Source organism: Lathyrus oleraceus, chromosome 5 (genome assembly GCF_024323335.1).
Source record: "Lathyrus oleraceus cultivar Zhongwan6 chromosome 5, CAAS_Psat_ZW6_1.0, whole genome shotgun sequence".
NCBI lineage: Eukaryota > Viridiplantae > Streptophyta > Magnoliopsida > Fabales > Fabaceae > Lathyrus > Lathyrus oleraceus.
The window spans coordinates 534032381-534059043 of NC_066583.1; the positions used below are offsets into that span (position 1 = coordinate 534032381).

At 34.1% G+C, this 26663-nt stretch overlaps 1 protein-coding gene across 1 annotated transcript; it reads left to right on the top strand.

Moving 5' to 3' along the window:
• Positions 1 to 11761: 11761 nt before the first annotated feature.
• LOC127081881 (uncharacterized mitochondrial protein AtMg00810-like) lies at positions 11762 to 12223 on the top strand. The gene has a single exon (XM_051022110.1). The coding sequence runs from the start codon at positions 11762 to 11764 to the stop codon at positions 12221 to 12223; it is 462 nt and encodes a 153-aa protein (XP_050878067.1).
• The last annotated feature ends 14440 nt before the right edge of the window (positions 12224 to 26663 follow it).

The following is a 26663-nucleotide window of genomic DNA, read 5'->3' on the forward strand; positions in this document are numbered from 1 at the left end:
GCATTGTCGAACCACAAATTTAAAATTATTTATTTTTTTTTCTCCTCAAAAAAGACACACAAAGGTGTTCATAGACGTGGATCAACTCACAAATCTCCCGATCTAAATTGAACAAACTTATAAATTATTCAAACTCATTTATTTACAGATATATCCACAAAAACTCAATCCGCAAAAATGAGTAAAATTTTAATTTGGATATTGAATTTGAATCTGTTAATTTTTCAATAATGATTTCTTATAATTTATTATTCTTTTAAATTAAAACATAAAATTCATATTTCATTAATAACCACGATTTTTCTAAAATAATATCTATTTAACATCAATATTATTACTACTAAATCAATGAATTTAAATAATTGTGACGTGGAATTAATGTAATTAACATGACAAACACTTTTTAATAATTAAATAAGATTTCAGATGTTGGGACATCTTAAAATTTTTAATATAGTATTAGAAAGAATATATTATTTTTAATATATTATTAAATTTATTTAACATTTTATAAATTATAAAATATATTAAACATGATATATTAAGTTGTAAATTAAAATTATTATTTTTATTTATTAAGTAATATTTTTATATAAGTAAGTAAATTATTTTTAAGAATATATCTGTGAAGTAATATTTTTATATAAGTGAGTATATATAATTTTAGATAAGTAAATAAAATTTGAGTAAGTATATATTTATTTATAAGTAAATATTATTTAGTAAGGAAATATATTATAAGTAAGTAAATATATATATCAAGAAATATTTTTATTTAAGTAAGTAAATACAATTTGATTAAACATATATAGTATGAAATGTAGTTATGTTTAAAATAATGTAAAATATATATATTATTTTGCATTATTAAAATCACATTTTTAATTAAAATGAAAATAATTGTGCAAATGTGTAGTATGAAATATTATAGGTACTAGCATAGTTGAATGTATGTATCTAGGAAGACGTTCACTTAAACCAAAATTCGAAGTATGAGTAAAAGTATTTATCATGTGGGCATTTGCTCAAGAATATTGTCGAAGCGAAGGAGGAGTAAGATGTATCCATCTTAAATGTGAATGTAGACCTATAATTAGTGATATAGAGGAAGTAGAACATCATTTGAAGAGAAGGAGGAGTAAGATGCTTTTGTCTTAAATGTGAATGTGGTATATATTTTTTCTTGTATGTGCAGAAGGACTATGTCATTGGCGAGAAAGGACCTAACAAGTGTTTATTTGGTGCTGGATCTTTGGTCGGGAACTAAAGACCGAGGAATAGAATATTATTTGAAAGAGTTGCGGATGGGGAAAGATCGCCACGTCCATAACAATTGACACCCCAAATGATGGAAACAATGCGACAGTTAGTGCTAACTGAGGTGAGACGCGAGGCAACGATAAATGCCCAAATGGAAGAAATGAAGAAGAGAAAAATTGAGATGGTGCAAATAATGCAACAATTGCTCTCACAAAGGAAACCAAACAAATAATTCAATGGTCGATGATGTTGATGATGATGATGATGATGTGGACGAAGTTATGGATGATAATGAAGATGATGATGATATTTGATTTTTTTATTGTTATTTAGTTTTAAATATTATTTTTTGTAAAATATTTGTAATTATTTTGAATTTAATCATTTTAAATTGAAGTTAGTATTTTACTTTAAATATTAGTATTTTTTATTATTAATTGAAATTAATATTTTTTATTATAAATAAATTTATAATTTTTGTTGATTCGAAGACCTTGAGGCGCAAATGAGAACATCTTGGAGTTAAACAACTTTTGTACCCGGCTCTTCAACACTTTACAGTCTTCAGTTGAATGCCCGTGTGCCCCAGCATGGTGGTCACATCGGGCATTGACGTCAAAGCCTGGTGGGTATGGAGGAATCACTGGACGTAGTTCCTTCGGCACTATCAATCCACCTTTTATCAAATATGATAGTACTTGACTGTACGACATTGGAAGTAGATCAATATGCCTATCTGGCTTTCTTGGTATTTGTTGAGTGTGTTAACGCTGCTGATGTGAGTTTGGCGTTGATACCAAGGAAATCCTCGATTTTCAGGAAGGTATTGACCTTGTGGACGGAATGGTGTCTGATATGGAGCTTGTGGAGCTTCCCAAATTGCATTAACTTCCTCCTCTTCTTCCTCTTGGGAACTAACAAGGGATTCACTCTCACTAGCTTGGATGTTTGAGACGTCTTTGATCTTTCCATTTTCGAGCATGCTCTCAATGCGTACCCCACCTGACACCAAGTGATAAAAATCAGATAAAGTATTGCCTATCATTCTTTCGAAGTACGAACCTTGCAAGGTATCCATGAATACATCAACCAATTCTTTTTCTATGAGTGGTGGTTGAACGCGAGCAGCTAACTCTCTCCATCTTTGGGCATACCCTCTGAAGGATCCGTTGCTCTCTTGAGATAAACCTTGCAACTGCATGCGGTCGGGATCCATGTCTAGATTGTATCTGTACTGCTTCAAAAAAGCGTTAGCCAGGTCCAACCATGATTGGATGTGGCACCTTTCCAGTTGTATGTATCAACTGAATGATGCCCCACTCAGACTGTCCTGAAAACAGTGAATCATTGTGATCATAGGAAGTCATTTTTCTATAAAATGTCACCAAATGTTGCTTTGGACAACTATCCCCTTTGTACTTTTTGAAATCCGGTGTCTTGAAATTTGGAGGTGTTACTAGGCCAGACACTAAACATGTGTCTGAAGCATTCAAACCGAAAGCATCATGCCCTTTATGGCTTTAAGCTTCTTTTCTAACACACGAAATCTTCCAACAACCTCCACATCTCGTGGATCCTTGGTTTTCGTCACCGGAACTGCCCATTGGGAATTTGACGCAAAGAATGCAAAACTATGATAATCAACAACATCATGAGATGAGGAGTGTCCATATCGGATATTGGGATGCTTTCATATAGCCTGGTTCTCAACAGGGATCTGCACAGGCTGAGTTTGAGCAAGGTTGTTTACTCGAGGATAAACGACATTCTTAGTGACTGTAGTCTATTGAACATTGTCATCTCTCCTTTCCAAGGCTGTCATAGCTTCCACAAGTTGGTCCAACTGGTTTTCATCAAATCTACATCTGTCCTTAACGCAAGCTGGTTTTTCTCCATGATCCTTCAAGTCCAATACGAGTGTCAGGAAATCAACTGCGGATTATGGACAAAGGAGGAATAAGCTTTTTTTTTTTAATTTTGGAAAAATGATATGCAAAAATGATGCATGCGATTTTTTTTACTTTGATGTATGAATGAATGAAATGGACGGAATTAATGCATATGGATTCAAAAGTTCAAGGTATGGATGGAAGATAACATTAACTTCTTTTCACACTAGGGATCTCGCCGGGTATGATCTAGGGTATTAAACAGGAATCCCAGAGTCATGGATTCATATGAATCTTTGCCGCTTATGGTAAAAGCATGTCATTCGACAACTCCATCAAATGAGTCTATTATAGGTGAGATCTTCGTACCGACCCTCGTGAGAAAAGGTTCTCGAGGACCCGCACTACGTGACCATAGACATCATGTTCTAGACAAGAGTCTCAGAGTCATAGATTTCCTTGGTTGTTTACCGCTTACGGGAAAAGCATGTCGGTCGACAACTCCATCAAGAAAATCTACTCTGAGTGAGATCTTCGTACCGATCCTCGCGAGAAAAGCTTCTCAGGGACCCGTACTACGCGACCATTAGTCTTAATTGGCCAAAGGTTCAATGTTCTACAAAGGTCCTTAGAGTCATTGATCGTAATGTAAATATTGATCACTTACACCAAAATCTTGAGGGTTGTCAACATTCTCAAAAGAATCTACTCTAAGTGAGGTTCTCCTATCGATCCTTACGAGAAAATCTTCTTGGTGACCCATACTACTCAACCTCTCTTATCTCAATCTTCTACTCTAGACTCGGGGAGAGAGTCTTTCCCACAAGGTTTCTTGCAATCAAGGTAGCATCCATCAATACCAAGACATAAGAGCCATATAACAAATATCCAAGGAAAATTTAAAGCAAAAGGCAATAAATAAGGAAAGTAATGCAAAAGGATAAACATCCAAACACGCGAGGAAGCAACCTAGACTAGGCTTGACTTGCTTAGGGGAAAATCCTCATTAGAGGCGCCAGTTTTCGTTACGCGAAAAATACAGAGTCTCCATCGGTTTTTATTTATTCCAAAGGAAAGGGAAAATATCGAGAAAACCCCAAAAGAATGGTCATCACAACCATGAACAGGTTCGGAAGTCGGTTATACGAGGGAAAGGTATTAGCACCCTTCACATCTATGGTACTCCATGGGAACCATCTAGGATGTCTTCGCTTGAATGAGTGTCGTTACCTTAATGCATACTTGCTAAAGGGTTACAAAGTGAAAATGGATTTTTTATTAGTGTGCTCGCCAAGGGTTTGGGTCCTCGTGCCTACATATAATCACTTGTCAAAGTGAGAAATCAGAGCCCCGTAGTTCACGGGTACAAATGTTTGTTTGTTTTGTTGATTTTATACCTTGAAAAGGATTTTCGAAGTGATGTCCTAATCAAACAAAAGGTTTGATGAGTTGATATTGATAAAGATTTTTCTTGACTTCAGATTGCACTAAAGACTATGGGTAAAGGTGAGTATTTCGAACTACCAAGCCAAGCATCTTGTGTCCAAAATACTCAGAATGAGTGTAGGAAAGCTCCATTCTCGTCCCTTCTTTACCACTCAAGACTCGTGGCATACAATCCTAATCGTATTTTATGGTGTTTTGAATTTGATTTGAGAAATACCTTTTGACGTTGGATCAAGGGTTTGTTTGTTGGTGTTTTGTGAAATGGTGAGAGATTGAGAAAGAGATGGGAAAGAATGAATGGAGTGGATGAGATACTTGACGTTGGATCAAGCACTCACGTTGCTTCGTATGATTTTATTTGGAAAACGACTTGACATTGGATCAAGTATGCTCTTTGTCTTTTGAAAAGTTTTGTTTTATCGCTTGTTTTTTTTATCTTTTTAGTTAGCATGCATGATGAAATACTAAAAGAAAAAAACCTAGCTTATTATATGTTTATGGGATGGGGGGACATATGACCCACAATGGGGGGATGTAAGCAATTACAACATAAAGGAGAAATGGAAAGAAAATACAAGTTACGAACTATGTACCATGCCTAAACATACAAGTGGCATGACACTTCATACAATACAAGGCCATTAGATGGGAATGAAATTGGTTAGAAGCAAGGCTAGCTAGAAGTATGCTTGAATCTCAAAGTCACATGTGGAACACACAACAACAAATGGGTTAGCATGAGATCAAGTCAAATGAGAATGATGCAACAAATGTAAGCATATTCAAAGATTTAAATCAATTCAAATGGTAATGGATTAATCAATGAAAAGTAATCAAATGTCTATCATGTGATCATGGCAAATGAATTAAGACACACAAGACATTCATCATCTAAATTGAAATGAGATTTTCAATTTATTAATATGATCATAAACCAAGTGAATCAATTAAAAGTCAATAAAAAACATAGTCATACTGTTGTTCATGATCCTCCTGTAATTTTTCATCAAAGGACTATAAAATCCTACTGTTTTCTGGCATCATAGTCATATATTCTTCTGGATTATCTTTTTTTATAGTTTTAATGCAACTTGAAAGTATGTTTCAGTTTCATGTGTTCAAATTTCAAATTTCATGTTTTTTGTTTAGATCTCTTCCACATTGGATTAATTAATATATATTTGATACATAAATTTATTTTTTTCCCACATAGATTTGTAAATTGTATTGGTGAACTAGCAACTGTTGAGAATGTATCAAGTGTGAGTAGTGTGGGTAATAGTCTCACATTGGTTGGAAATACAGAGACTTGAGCATTTATAAGTGAGAGAACTCATCCACCTATCACCTTAATGTTTTGGGTGAATATGTGATGTGTATCTCACAAAGGTATTGCTCTAAAAGAAGAAGTCTCACAATGTTCAATGCTCCATAGTGAAAAACTCCCCCAACAAATGGTATCATGAGTCTTTGGTTCGAGAAAGAGACTGACTTACTTCTATCAAAAGTCAACGACGTCAGTATGGTGAATAAGAAACATTATGTGCGGTACAAGAGTTTGTGGAAGTAAGAAGAGTTTTCACTTGAGGGGAGCATTGTAGACTCACAGTTGAGGGGGAGTGTTGAGAATAGTCTCACATTGGTTGGAAATATGGATACTTGGGAATTTATAAGTGAGAGAACCCACACACCTATCACCTTAAGATTTTGGGTGAATATGTGGTGTGTCTCTCACAACGGTATTACTCTAGAAAAGAAGTCTCACAATGTTCAATGCTCACTAGTGAAAAACTCTCCAACAACAACAACAGTTAGATGTTGGTGTTTGTGTGAGTAAATTGTATTTATGAATGACTTTATATTAAATTTATACCATATTTCATTTTAAAGTTGGTGCTTTAGCTAAGGATATCAATGATTTTAGCCATGTTGATTTTACAAAAATTGGTCAGAGAGGGATAAACTTGAGTGGAGGATAAAAACAAAGGATTCGACTAGCTAGAGTAGTCTACAAAAATTGATGAACATACATCTGCAATACTATTCAATATAAACAAATATCATTTTTATCATGTTAAATTGTTGATCTATACATAATATAAAGGGAACTCTAATTTTGGTTAGACCTTTTGTTGGAGAAATTTACTTTTAACAACCAAGTTCTTCTTCAAATTTATATTTAACTCTATGTCATGACTTGAGGAAACTAGAAAACTAACTACCAATTTTAGTTGGACATTCTCTTTCCAGATTTACCTTGAAGAACATAAAAATGCATTTTCTGATCTATTGGCTTTGGTTTTAATGCTCAACAACAGTGTTTGAATCATGATGAAAAAGTTAGGAGTTTATCTAAAATAACATAAGTCAAAGGAGAGGTAAAGCCTTATTTTGTTAATTCTTATTCAGTTGTGGAAGAGGATAATGGAATCTCGTGTCTTACTAATAGTTTCATGTGGACTTAGTTTCCATTAGAATATTATGGACTAATGCTTCCGGTTTTTTATTTGAGATTTCATTATGTTGGTATATGTTATGGTTTTAGTTTTAGTTTTTAACCATAATTTCAATTTCAGAGTATCTACACACGTTGTTACTAAAACGGAGAGAAGGAAGTTAGAGTAGACATTTTTACTCAACTAACCCACTTTTAAAAAAAAATCTTAAAATAATCCATTTTTAGATTAATTCCCAAACTACCCCAATTTGAAGAGGTGACGCCAGATGAGTTTGCGCCTCCTCTCTAAATTAAAGAGGTGGCGCCAATTGGATTGGCTTATGCATATGGTGTTGCCAATCCAATTGGCGCCCATGTGTAAAAAAGGAAAGGAGGTGCCAATTGGTCTGGCACCTCTGTGTATTGCGTAATTTTTTTTGTATAAATAGAGGTGTTGTATGATTCATTTTTCCACATCTGTTTTCATTATATTGCAAACATGGTTCATCTTCGTCCCTGCTATGGAAACGTGATTTATTCGAGAGACAAGCCTCCGATGGAGATACTCTTCTGGAACATCTATCATTTCGAGCAACTACAAAGCGAGTTGGTCTGTTGGTTAGACGGAAACATACCTAAAGGAAAAAAATTAGAAGTATTGAGAGACTCGATGCCTTACGTGGATGAGTGCGAGTAAAAAATGATAAGGATGCTAGGGAAGTGATGTTTAGACCAAATGATATCAGTTTGATTGTTGTAATCAATTAGAAATGTTGTTTTTAAATGTTGTGGTTGTCACGCAAAAAGTCAACAGTTGACCAAAAGTCAACTATTGTATAAATGGTCAATTTTGTAGTCTTTGTACATGTATGGACTTTGAATGTGATTGGATGAAATGATATTTGATATTTGAATGCATTGACTGTTTGAAATGAATTGTATGGATATGAAAGATATTGAAATGAATGAACATGATAACATGAATCAATGGACACAAATTTTTAATGAATCAAGACCTAAGGACCAACATGGATAATGATTAGGACCTATCCAGCGAGTCATGGACCAAAGACCAATGAAAATGATATGGAATAGACTAAGTGATGAACTTGATGAATACCTATCATGAATCAACAAACATTACCATAACTTGGATGAACAATGCCAAGCATGAAATAAAAACTCTAGCAAGACCCAAGATGTACAATGAATTAGGTCATAATCAAAGATTCATGGACCAAACAACAATGGAAATGCAAATGGCATGAATGACATTGGCCAGATGAAATAGGTTAGACATGGACTAAGCATGAGGATATGATCAGATGAAATACTAGGGATGGATTGAATCAAGTGGAAGTTGTGATGCCATGTAAACGAGCTTGAACCAATGAACATAGACAAACAAAAGATGAAAATGTAATGCCATGAAGTGAATGCTAAACAGACCAAAGAAACCTCCATAATAGACCATGAACATGTGGGCTTTGAATGGATATTGACCAGGAAAGTGAAGCATACACAACGGATGATGCAACAACCATATGGTTACCAAACACCACAACAATCATTTCAACCTTTCCTCGACGCATCATTCACACCAATGTCTCCCTTCTATCGTCCTGATCGCCCTCCAATAACTCAAACACAACCCAACTACTCTGGCATGGGTCACGAACTCAGCTATAGCATTAGCGCTTCATTGTAGGTGGTTGTGATGTTCATGAGCCCTCAAATCCTCAAACACCCGGGGTGTATCATCAACATGGGTTAGGGTCACGCGTTCAGGTAGCTATGGGATGTGGTACCGGAGGTCGGTTAGGTCATCCCGGTCAACGATATTAGTCTTTATGGTATTCGTATGTAAATCCATATTAATATTAATATCAATTGGTCAGATTTCGACTTTTATCTAAAACGTGCATTGTTTTTAAAAAAAAAACGCAATACACAGAGGCATCAGACCAATTGACGCCTCCTCTCCTCTTTTACACATGGGTGACAATTGGATTGGCAACACCATGTGCATAAGTCAATCCAATTGATGTCACCTCTTTAACTTAGAGAGCAAACGCCAATTCATCTGGTGATATTTTTTCAATGTGGGGTAGTTTGAAAATTAATCTGAAAAATGAGTTATTTTCGGATTTTTTTTAAAAATATGAATGAGTTTAGTAAAAATTTCGCTAGAGTACACTACAGGGTGTAACATGGTAAACATATTACACATTCCTAATATATTTCTCATGGTCCTATTCCTTTTTTGGATATTAAAAATATTTTATCATATTAAAAGTATGTTTTACAAGATCTTGTCTCCCAAATATTTTGAGATCTAGTTTAAGGAGTCTTTATCTTAACAAACTTTAAAAAACGAGAACATCTATTAAGAGTGAAAAAATTCGGTTCAGCAACAATTAAACTTGAAAATGAAGTGGATCTTTTACTAATAAAAAATGGACTTAAATGCACTTTTAATCCCTTAATTCTAATGGTCTTTGAATTTTTATAATCCTCTCTACTTTTACATACATATCAATGATAATTAGGATAAAAATATTATTTTTAATTAATTAAAAAGGATGAATAAGATATTTTAATATTTAATAATATTTTTAATTATGTGAAAATGCTGACTTATATAATTTATTAATTAATATGTTTTAGAATAAATTAATAATTCATAGTTTTAATTATGTTTTTTATGAAGTTAATTAACTAAAATTTTGAGTAAGAATACCCCTATAATCAAAGGTCTATTACTAGCCCAACCCACTTCAGAAATTTTCATTTCATGTTTAAGCTTTATAAACCTTTATCTAATTTCTAAAATAATCGATATGGGACTTAGTAATAGTTTATATTTTGATTTTTAGCTCACTCTACATGAATCCTTAAACTCTTGTACATGAGATCTTTGCTTTAAAAATTGTATAAAATTCATGAATTTCATAACATATTCAATGCATTTAGCTTATGTGGACCAGTGAACCATTTTGAATGCAAAATTCAAGAGATAATTTCATGAATTTCATAACATATTCCAATACAAGTTTTCTGAAAGGATGAAATAAATGAAAAATTTAAGAGATAATTTGGCACAAGTTAAAGATTATGTTAAACTCCCATTGATAATCATCTTCAAATTGTCTAAATCTCCAACGCAATGCAGTCTATAAGTGTGTATACTGTGTGCAAAAATGAATATATCAGTGTCATCATGCTAGCTTCACCATCATTGAAAGCTTCACCATGCATTGCTAGTTGAGTATTTATTAGCACAAAGACATCTGGTGTTACTTCTTCTCTTTATTATGATGACTATTGTATCATAAACTTTCATTAATAAAACTCCCAGCCTTGAAATTGTATATGTGCTTAATGCTATATGTAACGATATCAAGAATATTGTCTTCATTATTAAAGGAAGGGCAATAGATTCTCTAAATGGCTCGTTTACTTCATGCAATCAACTAATAATATTGAAATTAAGGAAAGTGCTTTGGTGCAATCAACTAATAATATTGAAATTAAGGAAAGTGCTTTGGTGTGGCATCAACTAATAACTTTGATCAGTAATGTTTCATTTACCAAAAGCATATTCCTCACAATATCAAAGAAACTTATTCTTACACCATGATACTTGTTCTTACGTGTTCAAAAGTGGCATTCAGTGTAACTACAACTAAACTCATTCTTCATTGTTCATGGAGATGGCCATGGTGATTACAATATATACATGTTTGTTTCTAACTTTTAATGAACAATGTTGTTTTGTAGTGGAAAGCATGAAGATAAGTGTGATATATATGACTTTAGAATACTACTGGAAATCATTTTAGGAAGGATAATAAAGAACAAAAGCTTAAGAGCAACAGTTGGAACATTATAGGTCTATGGATCTTAGTACATGAGTCCCACATCGTTATGTAAATTAGACATGAGTCACATTGCTTAGTGTGGTATCGGGTTTCTACTGTATGACTTTGGGCTTAAGGCCCTAAAATTTCTTTTATAATTTATTAATTAATCAAATATCCTATTCATCACGCCATGTCATAAAAAATAATTTTGTATGAGTTGAATTTTAACTTATATATGAGCAACATGTGAACCATCTTCCCACCTTCGGGTCCCACCCTCTCTCTTTCAAATCAGCATTCAAACAAAAAGTATAAATGGTTTACTTAAAAACAAATATAAGACAATAGCATGAAGTAGATAAGTGGTACATACCAAATTAAGCTCTAGATATTAGTGTGTCAAAAACAAATTTCACCTTATAAAAGATACAATTTCTTTTCTCAGCATCTAATTAAAAATTATAAAAATAATGTAATAAAAATGTTAATTAAAAAAAGAGAAAATATAAAGAAAAGGAACGAGAGAATTTTCCATAGAAAAACACTTTCATTCTTTACAATTATTCTCTCTTTAAAACCAGAATGTTTTGAAGTTGCTCTATGTTTCCTCTTCAAATGAAATTAGTTGCAATGAATAAATTCAACCATACGGACTTAAGCAAGCGCCTCGCTGTTGGTTTGCAAAGTTGTCAGGTGCTCTGAAACACTATGGTTTTCTGCAATCTCGCTCTGATTATTCACTTTTTGTCTTACAAAAACCTGGGGTACACATTGTAGTGTTGGTGTATGTTGATGATCTCATTATTACAGGTGATAATCATGATGCTATCACTGATTTTAAAGCCTATCTACATGATTGTTTTTATATGAAAGACTTGGGGATTCTTAAATACTTTTTAGGAGTTAAAGTAGCGCGATCCTCAGCTGGTATATTTCTTTGTCAACGCAAATATACTCTAGATATTATAGCCGAAATTGGGCTTATGGGAGCTAAGCCATCAAATGTGCCAATTGAACAGAATCATCGGTTGGCACTCACTACAAGTGGGTCGTTTCCTCATCCAGAACAGTATAGGCGATTAGTAGGACGCCTTATTTACTTGTGCTTTACTAGACCCGAGCTTTCATATTGTGTGCATGTTCTCTCCCAATTTATGCAGGAACCTAAAGTAGATCATTGGGAGGCTACTCTCAGAGTAGTTCGATACTTGAAAAGGGACCCAGGACAAGGTGTTTTACTACGAAGGGACTGTGATATGCAACTGTCTGGTTGGTGTGATTCCGATTGGGCCGGCTGTCCTTTAACTCGTAGATCTCTCACTGGATGATTTGTTTTCCTTGGCTCTTCTCCAATTTCCTGGAAGACTAAAAAACAACAAAATGTATCTCGTTCCTCCGCTAAGGCTGAGTATCGTTCAATGGCAACTATAACAGGAGAACTGAAATGGTTAAAAGGTATTCTTTTAACTCTTGGTATTGCACATCCTCAACCTATGAAAATTCACTGTGACAGTCAAGCAGCGCTTCATATCATCAAGAACCCGGTTTTCCACGAGCGAACTAAACACATTGAAGTGGACTACCACTACATTCCTGATGAATATCTTACTGGGAATATTGCTTCAGCTTATGTTCCTACACAAACACAACTAACATATGTCTTTACTAAGGCTATTGGGACCGCTCACTTCACTTCAGTGTTAAGCAAGTTGGGCATATGTAATTTACATGCTCCAACTTGAGGGGGTAATGTAATCATTACAGTAATGAATGGCTATTAGTGTGCTAGTTGTCTCATATTAATACCATATAATTCTCTATTATGGTCTAGCCGTAAACATAGGATATTTCCATTAATACCATATAATTCTCTATTATGGTCTAGCTATAGACATGAGTCACATTGCTTAGTGTGGTATCGGGTTTCTACTGTATGACTTTGGGCTTAAGGCCCTAAAATTTATTTTAGGATTTAAAATATTAATTATTATTTTATTCAATAAAAATTTATTAATTAATCAAATATCCTATTCATCACGCCATGTCATAAAAAATAATTTTGTATGAGTTGAATTTCAACTTGTACATGAGCAACATGTGATCCATCTTCCCACCTTCGGGTCCCACCCTCTCTCTTTCAAATCAGCATTCAAACGAAAAGTATAAATGGTTTACTTAAAAACAAATATAAGACAATAGCATGAAGTAGATAAGTGGTACATACCAAATTAAGCTCTAGATATTAGTGTGTTAAAAACAAATTTCACCTTATAAAAGATACAATTTCTTTTCTCAGCATCTAATTAAAAATTATAAAAATAATGTAATAAAAATGTTAATTAAAAAAAGAGAAAATATAAAGAAAAGGAACGAGAGAATTTTCCATAAAAAAACACTTTCATTCTTTACAATTATTCTCTCTTTAAAACCAGAATGTTTTGAAGTTGCTCTATGTTTACTCTTCAAATGAAATTAGTTGCAATGAATAAATTCAATCATACGGACTTAAGCAAACGCCTCGCTGTTGGTTTGCAAAGTTGTCAGGTGCTATGAAACACTATGGTTTTCTGCAATCTCGCTCTGATTATTCACTTTTTGTCTTACAAAAACCTGGGGTACACATTGTAGTGTTGGTGTATGTTGATGATCTCATTATTATAGGTGATAATCATGATGCTATCACTGATCTTAAAGCCTATCTACATGATTGTTTTTATATGAAAGACTTGGGGATTCTTAAATACTTTTTAGGAGTTGAAGTAGCGCGATCCTCAACTGCTATATTTCTTTGTCAATGCAAATATACTCTAGATATTATAGCCGAAACTGGGCTTATGGGAGCTAAGCCATCAAATGTGCCAATTGAACAAAATCATCGGTTGGCACTCACTACAAGAGTGTCGTTTCCTCATCCAGAACAGTATAGGCGATTAGTAGGAAGCCTTATTTACTTGTGCTTTACTAGACCTGAGCTTTCATATTGTGTTTTTATGCAGGAACCTAAAGTAGATCATTGGGAGGCTGCTCTCAGAGTAGTTCGATACTTGAAAAGGGACCCAGGACAAGGTGTTTTACTACGAAGGGACTGTGATATGCAACTGTCTGGTTGGTGTGATTCCGATTGGGCCGGCTGTCCTTTAACTCGTAGATCTCTCACTGGATGATTTGTTTTCCTTGGCTCTTCTCCAATTTCCTGGAAGACTAAAAAACAACAAAATGTATCTCGTTCCTCCGCTAAGGCTGAGTATCGTTCAATGGCAGCTATAACAAGAGAACTGAAATGGTTAAAAGGTCTTCTTTTAACTCTTGGTATTGCACATCCCCAACCTATGAAAATTCACTTTGACAGTCAAGCGGCGCTTCATATCGTCAAGAACCCGGTTTTCCACGAGCGAACTAAACACATTGAAGTGGACTACCACTACATTCCTGACGAATATCTTACTGGGAATATTGCACCAGCTTATGTTCCTACACAAACATTACTAGCAGATGTCTTTACTAAGGCTATTGGGACCGCTCGCTTCACTTCTGTGTTAAGCAAGTTGGGCATATGTAATTTACATGCTCCAACTTGAGGGGGGTAATGTAGTCATTATAGTAATGAATGGCTATTAGTGTGCTAGTTGTCTCATATTAATACCATATAATTCTCCATTATGGTCTAGCTGTAAACATAGGATATTTCCATAAATATCAATTTGTATAGCTCAATCTTAGGAGAGGGGTCTCTTTGTATAAATTCCCACATATCAGTGCATACAAAACAGATCAGAAAATTATCTTTCACTGGTTCCTTTAGTACACCACATGTCCCATATGTTCTGAGAGTAAAGTTTATTGCACGGACCCATGGACCATAGAATTTTGAGATGAAAGATTATTGAGGCATAAGAGTACCAGACCAGAAAAAGCCATTTGAGACGAAAGAGTATTGAGGCATAACAGTACCAGACCAGAAAAAGTCATAAGCCAACAAGTATTCATAATCCATCTTCGTCTCTATGTGTATTTTAGGATTACTTGAGTTCTTTTAATTGGGATTTATGTTGGAGATTTAAGAGGGATTTTTTATATAAAGAAGTTCTTTTTTTAATTTAATACTTTTAATAAAACAATTTTGATAAATAAATCTTGATTAAATTATTAATCATAAATCAAACATCAAAATAATTTTTTTAATAATATCTCTTGAAATATACTTTGGATTTGATAAAGTACTTTGGATTTGATCACGAATGTTAAAAATACTAAGATCTCTAAATAGTTCACGCGAGAACGAAATCGAATGCGATTGATAATTGTTTTCTTATAGAATATAAAAATTAAGACTCATAGGAAATAAATCTCTCCTGTATGTAGAGAGGCTATTAAAATTCTAATACTCTAATTTTTTTTATTTTTCAAAATAAGTCCAATAATCTCCCCTGTATTGTCTTCATTATTAAAGGAAGGACAATAGATTCTCTAAATGGCTCGTTTACTTCATGCAATCAACTAATAATATTGAAATTAAGGAAAGTGCTTTGGTGTGTCATCAACTAATAACTTTGATCAGTAATGTTTCATTTACCAAAAGCATATTCCTCACAATATCAAAGAAACTTATTCTTACACCATGATACTTGTTCTTACGTGTTCAAAAGTGGCATTCATGGTAACTACAACTAAACTCATTCTTCATTGTTCATGGAGATGGCCATGGTGATTACAATATATACATGTTTGTTTCTAACTTTTAATGAACTATGTTGTGTTGTAGTGGAAAGCATGAAGATAAGTGTGATATATATGACTTTATAATACTACTGGAAATCATTTTAGGAAGGATAATAAAGAACAAAAGCTTAAGAGCAACAGTTGGAACATTAAAGGTCTATGCATCTTAGTACATGAGTCCCACATCGTTCTATGTAAATTAGACATGAGTCACATTGCTTAGTGTGGTATCGGGTTTCTACTGTATGACTTTGGGCTTAAGGCCCTAAAATTTCTTTTAAAATTTAAAATATTAATTATTATTTTATTCAATAAAAATTTATTAATTAATCAAATATCCTATTCATCACGCCATGTCATAAAAAATAATTTTGTATGAGTTGAATTTCAACTTGTAACTGAGCAACATGTGACCATCTTCCCACCTTCGGGTCCCACCCTCTCTCTTTCAAATCAGCATTCAAACAAAAAGTATAAATGGTTTACTTAAAAACAAATATAAGACAATAGCATGAAGTAGATAAGTGGTACATACCAAATTAAGCTCTAGATATTAGTGTGTTAAAAACAAATTTCACCTTATAAAAGATACAATTTCTTTTCTCAGCATCTAATTAAAAATTATAAAAATAATGTAATAAAAATGTTAATTAAAAAAAGAGAAAATATAAAGAAAAGGAACGAGAGAATTTTCCATACAAAAACACTTTCATTCTTTACAATTATTCTCTCTTTAAAACCAGAATGTTTTGAAGTTACTATATGTTTACTCTTCAAATGAAATTAGTTGCAATGAATAAATTTAACCATACGGACTTAAGCAAGCGCCTCGCTGTTAGTTTGCAAAGTTGTCACGTGCTCTGAAACACTATGGTTTTCTTCAATCTCGCTCTGATTATTCACTTTTTGTCTTACAAAAACCTGGGGTACACATTGTAGTGTTGGTGTATGTTGATGATCTCATTATTACAGGTGATAATCATGATGCTATCACTGATTTTAAAGCCTATCTACATGATTGTTTTTATATGAAAGACTTGGGGATTCTTAAATATTTTTTAGGCGTTGAAGTAGCGCGATCCTCAGCTGGTATATTTCTTTGTCAACGCAAATATACTCTAGATATTATAGCCGAAACTGGGCTTACGGGAGCTAAGCCATCAAATGTGCCAATTGAACAGAATCATCGGTTGGCACTCACTACAAGTGGGTCGTTTCCTCATCCAGAACAGTATAGGCGATTAGTAGGACGCCTTATTTATTTGTGCTTTACTAGACCCGAGCTTTCATATTGTGTGCATGTTCTCTCCCAATTTATGCAAGAACCTAAAGTAGATCATTGGGAGGCTGCTCTCAGAGTAGTTCGATACTTGAAAAGGGACCCAGGACAAGGTGTTTTACTACGAAGGGACTGTGATATGCAACTGTCTGGTTGGTGTGATTCCGATTGGGCCGACTGTCCTTTAACTTGTAGATCTCTCACTGGATGATTTGTTTTCCTTGGCTCTTCTCCAATTTCCTGGAAGACTAAAAAACAACAAAATGTATCTCGTTCCTCCGCTGAGGCTGAGTATAGTTCAATGGCAGCTATAACAGGATAACTAAAATGGTTAAAAGGTCTTCTTTTAACTCTTGGTATTGCACATCCTCAACCTATGAAAATTCACTGTGACAGTCAAGCGGCGTTTCATATCGTCAAGAACCCAGTTTTCCACGAGCGAACTAAACACATTGAAGTGGTCTGCCACTACATTCATGACGAATATCTTACTTGGAATATTGCACCAGCTTATGTTCCTACACAAACACAACTAACAGATGTCTTTACTAAGGCTATTGGGACCGCTCACTTCACTTCAGTGTTAAGCAAGTTGGGCATATGTAATTTACATGCTCCAACTTGAGGGGGGTAATGCAATCATTACAGTAATGAATGGCTATTAATGTGCTAGTTGTCTCATATTAATACCATATAATTCTCTATTATGATCTAGCCGTAAACATAGGATATTTCCATTAATACCATATAATCCTCTATTATGGTCTAGCTGTAGACATGAGTCACATTGCTTAGTGTGGTATCGGGTTTCTACTGTATGACTTTGGGCTTAAGGCCCTAAAATTTCTTTTAAAATTTAAAATATTAATTATTATTTTATTCAATAAAAATTTATTAATTAATCAAATATCCTATTCATCACGCCATGTCATAAAAAATAATTTTGTATGAGTTGAATTTCAACTTGTACATGAGCAACATGTGATCCATATTCCCACCTTTGGGTCCCACCCTCTCTCTTTCAAATCAGCATTCAAACAAAAAGTATAAATGGTTTACTTAAAAACAAATATAAGACAATAGCATGAAGTAGATAAGTGGTACATACCAAATTAAGCTCTAGATATTAGTGTGTTAAAAACAAATTTCACCTTATAAAAGATACAATTTCTTTTCTCAGCATCTAATTAAAAATTATAAAGATAATGTAATAAAAATGTTAATTAAAAAGAAAAGAAAATATAAAGAAAAGGAACGAGAGAATTTTCCACAAAAAAACATTTTCATTCCTTACAATTATTCTCTCTTTAAAACCAGAAAGTTTTGAAGTTTCTCTATGTTTACTCTTCAAATGAAATTAGTTGCAATGAATAAATTCAACCATACGGACTTAAGCAAGCGCCTCGCAGTTGGTTTGCAAAGTTTTCAGGTGCTCTGAAACACTATGGTTTTCTGCAATCTCTCTCTGATTATTCACTTTTTGTCTTACAAAAACCTGGGGTACACATTGTAGTGTTGGTGTATGTTGATGATCTCATTATTACAGGTTATAATCATTATGCTATCACTGATTTTAAAGCCTATCTACATGATTGTTTTTATATGAAAGACTTGGGGATTCTTAAATATTTTTTAGGCATTGAAGTAGCGCGATCCTCAGCTGGTATATTTCTTTGTCAACGCAAATATACTCTAGATATTATAGTCGAAACTGGGCTTATTGGAGCTAAGCCATCAAATGTGCCAATTGAACAGAATCATCGGTTGGCACTCAATACAAGTGGGTCGTTTCCTCATCCAGAACAGTATAGGCGATTAGTAGGACGCCTTATTTACTTGTGCTTTACTAGACTCGAGCTTTCATATTGTGTGCATGTTCTCTCCCAATTTATGCAGGAACTTAAAGTAGATCATTGGGAGGCTGCTCTCAGAGTAGTTCGATACTTGAAAAGGGACCCAGGACAAGGTGTTTTACTACGAAGGGACTGTGATATGCAACTGTCTGGTTGGTGTGATTCCGATTGGGCCGACTGTCCTTTAACTTGTAGATCTCTCACTGGATGATTTGTTTTCCTTGGCTCTTCTCCAATTTCCTTGAAGACTAAAAAACAACAAAATGTATCTCGTTCCTTCGCTGAGGCTGAGTATAGTTCAATGGCAGCTATAACAGGAGAACTGAAATGGTTAAAAGGTCTTCTTTTAACTCTTGGTATTGCACAACCTCAACCTATGAAAATTCACTGTGACAGTCAAGCGGCGTTTCATATCGTCAAGAACCCGGTTTTCCACGAGCGAACTAAACACATTGAAGTGGTTTGCCACTACATTCGTGACGATTATCTTACTGGGAATATTGCACCAGCTTATGTTCCTACACAAACACAACTAACAGATGTCTTTACTAAGGCTATTGGGACCGCTCACTTCACTTCAGTGTTAAGCAAGTTGGGCATATGTAATTTACATGCTCCAACTTGAGGGGGGTAATGTAATCATTACAGTAATGAATGGCTATTAGTGTGCTAGTTGTCTCATATTAATACCATATAATTCTCTATTATGGTCTAGCCGTAAACATAGGATATTTCCATTAATACCATATAATTCTCTATTATGGTCTAGCTGTAGACATGAGTCACATTGCCTAGTGTGGTATCGGGTTTCTACTGTATGACTTTGGGCTTAAGGCCCTAAAATTTCTTTTAAAATTTAAAATATTAATTGTTATTTTATTCAATAAAAATTTATTAATTAATCAAATATCCTATTCATCACGCCATGTCATAAAAAATAATTTTGTATGAGTTGAATTTCAACTTCTACATGAGCAACATGTGATCCATCTTCCCACCTTCGGGTCCCACCCTCTCTCTTTCAAATCAGCATTCAAACAAAAAGTATAAATGGTTTACTTAAAAACAAATATTAGACAATAGCATGAAGTAGATAAGTGGTACATACCAAATTAAGCTCTAGATATTAGTGTGTTAAAAACAAATTTCACCTTATAAAAGATACAATTTCTTTTCTCAGCGTCTAATTAAAAATTATAAAAATAATGTAATAAAAATGTTAATTAAAAAAAGAAAATATAAAGAAAAGGAACGAGAGAATTTTCCACAAAAAAACATTTTCATTCCTTACAATTATTCTCTCTTTAAAACCAGAAAGTTTTGAAGTTGCTCTATGTTTACTCTTCAAATGAAATTAGTTGCAATGAATAAATTCAACCATACGGACTTAAGCAAGCGCCTCGCTGTTGGTTTGCAAAGTTGTGAGGTGCTCTGAAACACTATGGTTTTCTGTAATCTCTCTCTGATTATTCACTTTTTGTCTTACAAAAACCTGGGGTACACATTGTAGTGTTGGTGTATGTTGATGATCTCATTATTACAGGTTATAATCATGATGTTATCACTGATTTTAAAGCCTATCTACATGATTGTTTTTAAATGAAAGACTTGGGGATTTTTAAATATTTTTTAGGCGTTGAAGTAGCGTGATCCTCAGCTGGTATATTTCTTTGTCAACGCAAATATACTCTAGATATTATAGTCGAAACTGGGCTTATTGGAGCTAAGCCATCAAATGTGCCAATTGAACAGAATCATCGGTTGACACTCACTACAAGTGGGTCGTTTCCTCATCCAGAACAGTATAGGCGATTAGTAGGACGCCTTATTTACTTGTGCTTTACTAGACCCGAGCTTTCATATTGTGTGCATGTTCTCTCCCAATTTATGCAGGAACCTAAAGTAGATCATTGAGAGGCTGCTCTCAGAGTAGTTCGATACTTGAAAAGGGACCCAGGACAAGGTGTTTTACTACGAAGGGACTGTGATATGCAACTGTCTGGTTGGTGTGATTCCGATTGGGCCGACTGTCCTTTAACTTGTAGATCTCTCACTGGATGATTTGTTTTCCTTGGCTCTTCTCCAATTTCCTGGAAGACTAAAAAACAACAAAATGTATCTCGTTCCTCCGCTGAGGCTGAGTATAGTTCAATGGCAGCTATAACAGGAGAACTAAAATGGTTAAAAGGTCTTCTTTTAACTCTTGGTATTGCACATCCTCAACCTATGAAAATTCACTATGACAGTCAAGCGGCGTTTCATATCGTCAAGGACCCGGTTTTCCACGAGCGAACTAAACACATTGAAGTGGTCTGCCACTACATTCGTGACGAATATCTTACTGGGAATATTGCACCAGCTTATGTTCCTACACAAACACAACTAACAGATGTCTTTACTAAGGCTATTGGGACCGCTCACTTCACTTCAGTGTTAAGCAAGTTGGGCATATGTAATTTACATGCTCCAACTTGAGGGGGGTAATCTAATCATTACAGTAATGAATGGCTATTAGTGTGCTAGTTGTCTCATATTAATACCATATAATTCTCTATTATGGTCTAACTGTAAACATAAGATATTTCCATAAATATCAATTTGTATAGCTCAATCTTAGGAGAGGGGTTTATGAGTCTCTTTGTATAAATTCCCACATATCAGTGCATACAAAACATATCAGAAAATTATCTGTCACTGGTTCCTTTAGTATACCACATGTCCCATATGTTCTGAGAGTAAAGTTTATTTAACGGACCCATGGACCATAGAATTTTGAGATGAAAGAGTATTGAGGCATAAGAGTACCAGACCAGAAAAAGCCATTTGAGATGAAAGAGTATTGAGGCATAACAGTACCAGACCAGAAAAAGTCATAAGCCAACAAGTATTCATAATCCATCTTCGTCTCTTTGTGTATTTTAGGATTACTTGAGTTCTTTTAATTGGGATCTATGTTGGAGATTTAAGAGGGATTTTTTTATATAAAGAAGTTCTTTTTTTAATTTAATACTTTTAATAAAACAATTTTGATAAATAAATCTTGATTAAATTATTAATCATAAATCAAACATCAAAATAATTTTTTTAATTATATCTCTTGAAATATACTTTGGATTTGATAAAGTACTTTGGATTTGATCACGAATGTTAAAAATACTAAGATCTCTAAATAGTTCACGCGAGAACGAAATCGAATGCGATTGATAATTGTTTTCTTATAGAATATAAAAATTAAGACTCATAGGAAATAAATCTCCCCGGTATGTAGAGAGGCTATTAAAATTCTAATACTCTAATTTTTTTTATTTTTCAAAATAAGTCCAATAATCTCCCCTGTATTGTCTTCATTATTAAAGGAAGGACAATAGATTCTCTAAATGGCTCGTTTACTTCATGCAATCAACTAATAATATTGAAATTAAGGAAAGTGCTTTGGTGTGGCATTAACTAATAACTTTGATCAGTAATGTTTCATTTACCAAAAGCATATTCCTCACAATATTAAAGAAACTTATTGTTACACCATGATACTTGTTCTTACGCGTTCAAAAGTGGCATTCATGGTAACTACAACTAAACTCATTCTTCATTGTTCATGGAGATGGCCATGGTGATTACAATATATACATGTTTATTTCTAACTTTTAATGAACTATGTTGTTTTGTAGTGGAAAGCATGAAGATAAGTGTGATATATATGACTTTAGAATACTACCGGAAATCATTTTAGGAAGGATAATAAAGAACAAAAGCTTAAGAGAAACAGTTGGAACATTATAGGTCTATGCATCTTAGTACATGAGTCCAACATCGTTCTCTGTAAATTAGACATGAGTCACATTGCTTAGTGTGGTATCAGGTTTCTACTGTATGACTTTGGGCTTAAGGCCCTAAAATTTCTTTTAAAATTTAAAATATTAATTATTATTTTATTCAATAAAAATTTATTAATTAATCAAATATCCTATTCATCACGCCATGTCATAAAAAATAATTTTGTATGAGTTGAATTTCAACTTGTACATGAGCAACATGTGATCCATCTTCCCACCTTCGGGTCCCACCCTCTCTCTTTCAAATCAGCATTAAACAAAAAGTATAAATGGTTGACTTAAAAACAAATATAAGACAATAGCATGAAGTAGATAAGTGGTACATACCAAATTAAGCTCTAGATATTAGTGTGTTAAAAACAAATTTCACCTTATAAAAGATACAATTTCTTTTCTCAGCATCTAATTAAAAATTATAAAAATAATGTAATAAAAATGTTAATTAAAAAAAGAGAAAATATAAAGAAAAGGAACGAGAGAATTTTCCACAAAAAAACACTTTCATTCTTTACAATTATTCTCTTTTTAAAACCAGAAAGTTTTGAAGTTGCTCTATGTTTACTCTTCAAATGAAATTAGTTGCAATGAATAAATTCAACCATACAGACTTAAGCAAGCGCCTCGCTGTTGGTTTGCAAAGTTGTCAGGTGCTCTGAAACACTATGGTTTTCTGCAATCTCGCTCTGATTATTCACTTTTTGTCTTACAAAAACCTGGGGTACACATTGTAGTGTTGGTGTATGTTGATGATCTCATTATTACAGGTGATAATCATGATGATATCACTGATTTTAAAGCCTATCTACATGATTGTTTTTATATGAAAGACTTGGGGATTCTTAAATATTTTTTAGGCGTTGAAGTAGCGCGATCCTCAGCTCGTATATTTCTTTGTCAACGCAAATATACTCTAGATATTATAGCCGAAACTGGGCTTATGGGAGCTTAGCCATCAAATGTGCCAATTGAACAGAATCATCGGTTGACACTCACTACAAGTGGGTCATTTCCTCATCCAGAATAATATAGGCGATTAGTAGGACGCCTTATTTACTTGTGCTTTACTAGACCCGAGCTTTCATATTGTGTGCATGTTCTCTCCCAATTTATGCAGGAACCTAAAGTAGATCATTGGGAGGTTGCTCTAAGAGTAGTTCGATACTTGAAAAGGGACCCAGGACAAGGTGTTTTACTACGAAGGGACTGTGATATGCAACTGTCTGGTTGGTGTGATTCCGATTGGGCTGACTATCCTTTAACTCGTAGATCTCTCACTGGATGATTTGTTTTCCTTGGCTCTTCTCCAATTACCTGGAAGACTAAAAAACAACAAAATGTATCTCGTTCCTCCGCTGAGGCTGAGTATAGTTCAATGGAAGCTATAATAGGAGAACTGAAATGGTTAAAAGGTCTTCTTTTAACTCTTGGTATTGCACATCCTCAACCTATGAAAATTCACTGTGACAGTCAAGCGGCGTTTCATATCGTCAAGAACCCGGTTTTCCACGAACGAACTAAACACATTGAAGTGGTCTGCCACTACATTCGTGACGACTATCTTACTGGGAATATTGCACCAGCTTATGTTCCTACACAAACACAACTAACAGATGTCTTTACTAAGGCTATTGGGACCGCTCACTTCACTTCAGTGTTAAGCAAGTTGGGCATATGTAATTTACATGCTCCAACTTGAGGGGGGTAATGTAATCATTACAGTAATGAATGGCTATTAGTGTGCTAGTTGTCTCATATTAATACCATATAATTCTCTATTATGGTCTAGCCGTAAACATAGGATATTTCCATTAATACCATATAATTCTCTATTATGTTCTAGCTGTAGACATGAGTCACATTGCTTAGTGTGGTATCGGGTTTCTACTGTATGACTTTGGGCTTAAGGCCCTAAAATTTCTTTTAAAATTTAAAATATTAATTATTATTTTATTCAATAAAAATTTATTAATTAATCAAATATCCTATTCATCACGCCATGTCATAAAAAATAATTTTGTATGAGTTGAATTTCAACTTGTACATGAGCAACATGTGATCCATCTTCCCACCTTCGGGTCCCACCCTCTCTGTTTCAAATCAGCATTCAAACAAAAAGTATAAATGGTTTACTTAAAAACAAATATAAGACAATAGCATGAAGTAGATAAGTGGTACATACCAAATTAAGCTCTAGATATTAGTGTGTTAAAAACAAATTTCACCTTTTAAAAGATACAATTTCTTTTCTCAGCATCTAATTAAAAATTATAAAAATAATGTAATAAAAATGTCAATTAAAAAAAGAGAAAATATAAAGAAAAGGAACGAGAGAATTTTCCATAAAAAAACACTTTCATTCTTTACAATTATTCTCTCTTTAAAACCAGAATGTTTTGAAGTTGCTATATGTTTACTCTTGAAATGAAATTAGTTGCAATGAATAAATTCAACCATACGGACTTAAGCAAGCGCCTCGCTGTTGGTTTGCAAAGTTGTCAGGTGCTCTGAAACACTATGGTTTTCTGCAATCTCGATCTGATTATTCACTTTTTGTCTTACAAAAACCTGGGGTACACATTGTAGTGTTGGTGTATGTTGATGATCTCATTATTACAGGTGATAATCATGATGTTATCACTGATTTTAAAGCCTATCTACATGATTGTTTTTATATGAAAGACTTGGGGATTCTTAAATACTTTTTAGGAGTTGAAGTAGCGTGATCCTCAGCAGGTATATTTCTTTGTCAACGCAAATATACTCTAGATATTATAGCCGAAACTGGGCTTATGGGAGCTAAGCCATCAAATGTGCCAATTGAACAGAATCATCGGTTGACACTCACTACAAGTGCGTCGTTTCCTCATCCAGAGCAGTATAGGAGATTAGTAGGACGCCTTATTTACTTGTGCTTTAATAGACCTGAGCTTTCATATTGTGTGCATGTTCTCTCCCTATTTATGCAGGAACCTAAAGTAGATCATTGGGAGGTTGCTCTCAGAGTAGTTCGATACTTGAAAAGGGACCCAGGACAAGGTGTTTTACTACGAAGGGACTGTGATATGTAACTGTCTGGTTGGTGTGATTCTGATTAGGCCGACTGTCCTTTAACTCGTAGATCTCTCACTGGATGGTTTATTTTCCTTGGCTCTTCTCCAATTTCCTGGAAGATTAAAAAACAACAAAATGTATCTCGTTCCTCCGCTAAGGCTGAGTATCGTTCAATGGCAGCTATAACAGGAGAACTGAAATGGTTAAAAGGTCTTCTTTTAACTCTTGGTATTGCACATCCCCAACCTATGAAAATTCACTGTGACAGTCAAGCGACGCTTCATATCGTCAAGAACTCGGTTTTCCACGAGCGAACTAAACACATTGAAGTGGACTACCACTACATTCCTGACGAATATCTTACTGGGAATATTGCACCAGCTTATGTTCCTACACAAACACTACTAGCAGATGTCTTTACTAAGGCTATTGGGACCGCTCACTTCACTTCAGTGTTAAGCAAATTGGGCATATGTAATTTACATGCTCCAACTTGAGGGGGGTAATCTAATCATTACAGTAATGAATGGCTATTAGTGTGCTAGTTGTCTCATATTAATACCATATAATTCTCTATTATGGTCTAGCTGTAAACATAGGATATTTCCATAAATATCAATTTGTATAGCTCAATCTTAGGAGAGGGGTTTATGAGTCTCTTTGTATAAATTCCCACATATCAGTGCATACAAAACAGATCAGAAAATTATCTGTCACTGGTTCCTTTAGTATACCACATGTCCCATATGTTCTGAGAGTAAAGTTTATTGCACGGACCCATGGACCATAGAATTTTGAGATGAAAGAGTATTGAGGCATAAGAGTACCAGACCAGAAAAAGCCATTTGAGATGAAAGAGTATTGAGGCATAAGAGTACCAGACTAGAAAAAGTCATAAGCCAACAAGTATTCATAATCCATCTTCGTCTCTTTGTGTATTTTAGGATTACTTGAGCTCTTTTAATTGGGATCTATGTTGGAGATTTAAGAGGGATTTTTTTTATATAAGGAAATTCTTTTTTTAATTTAATAC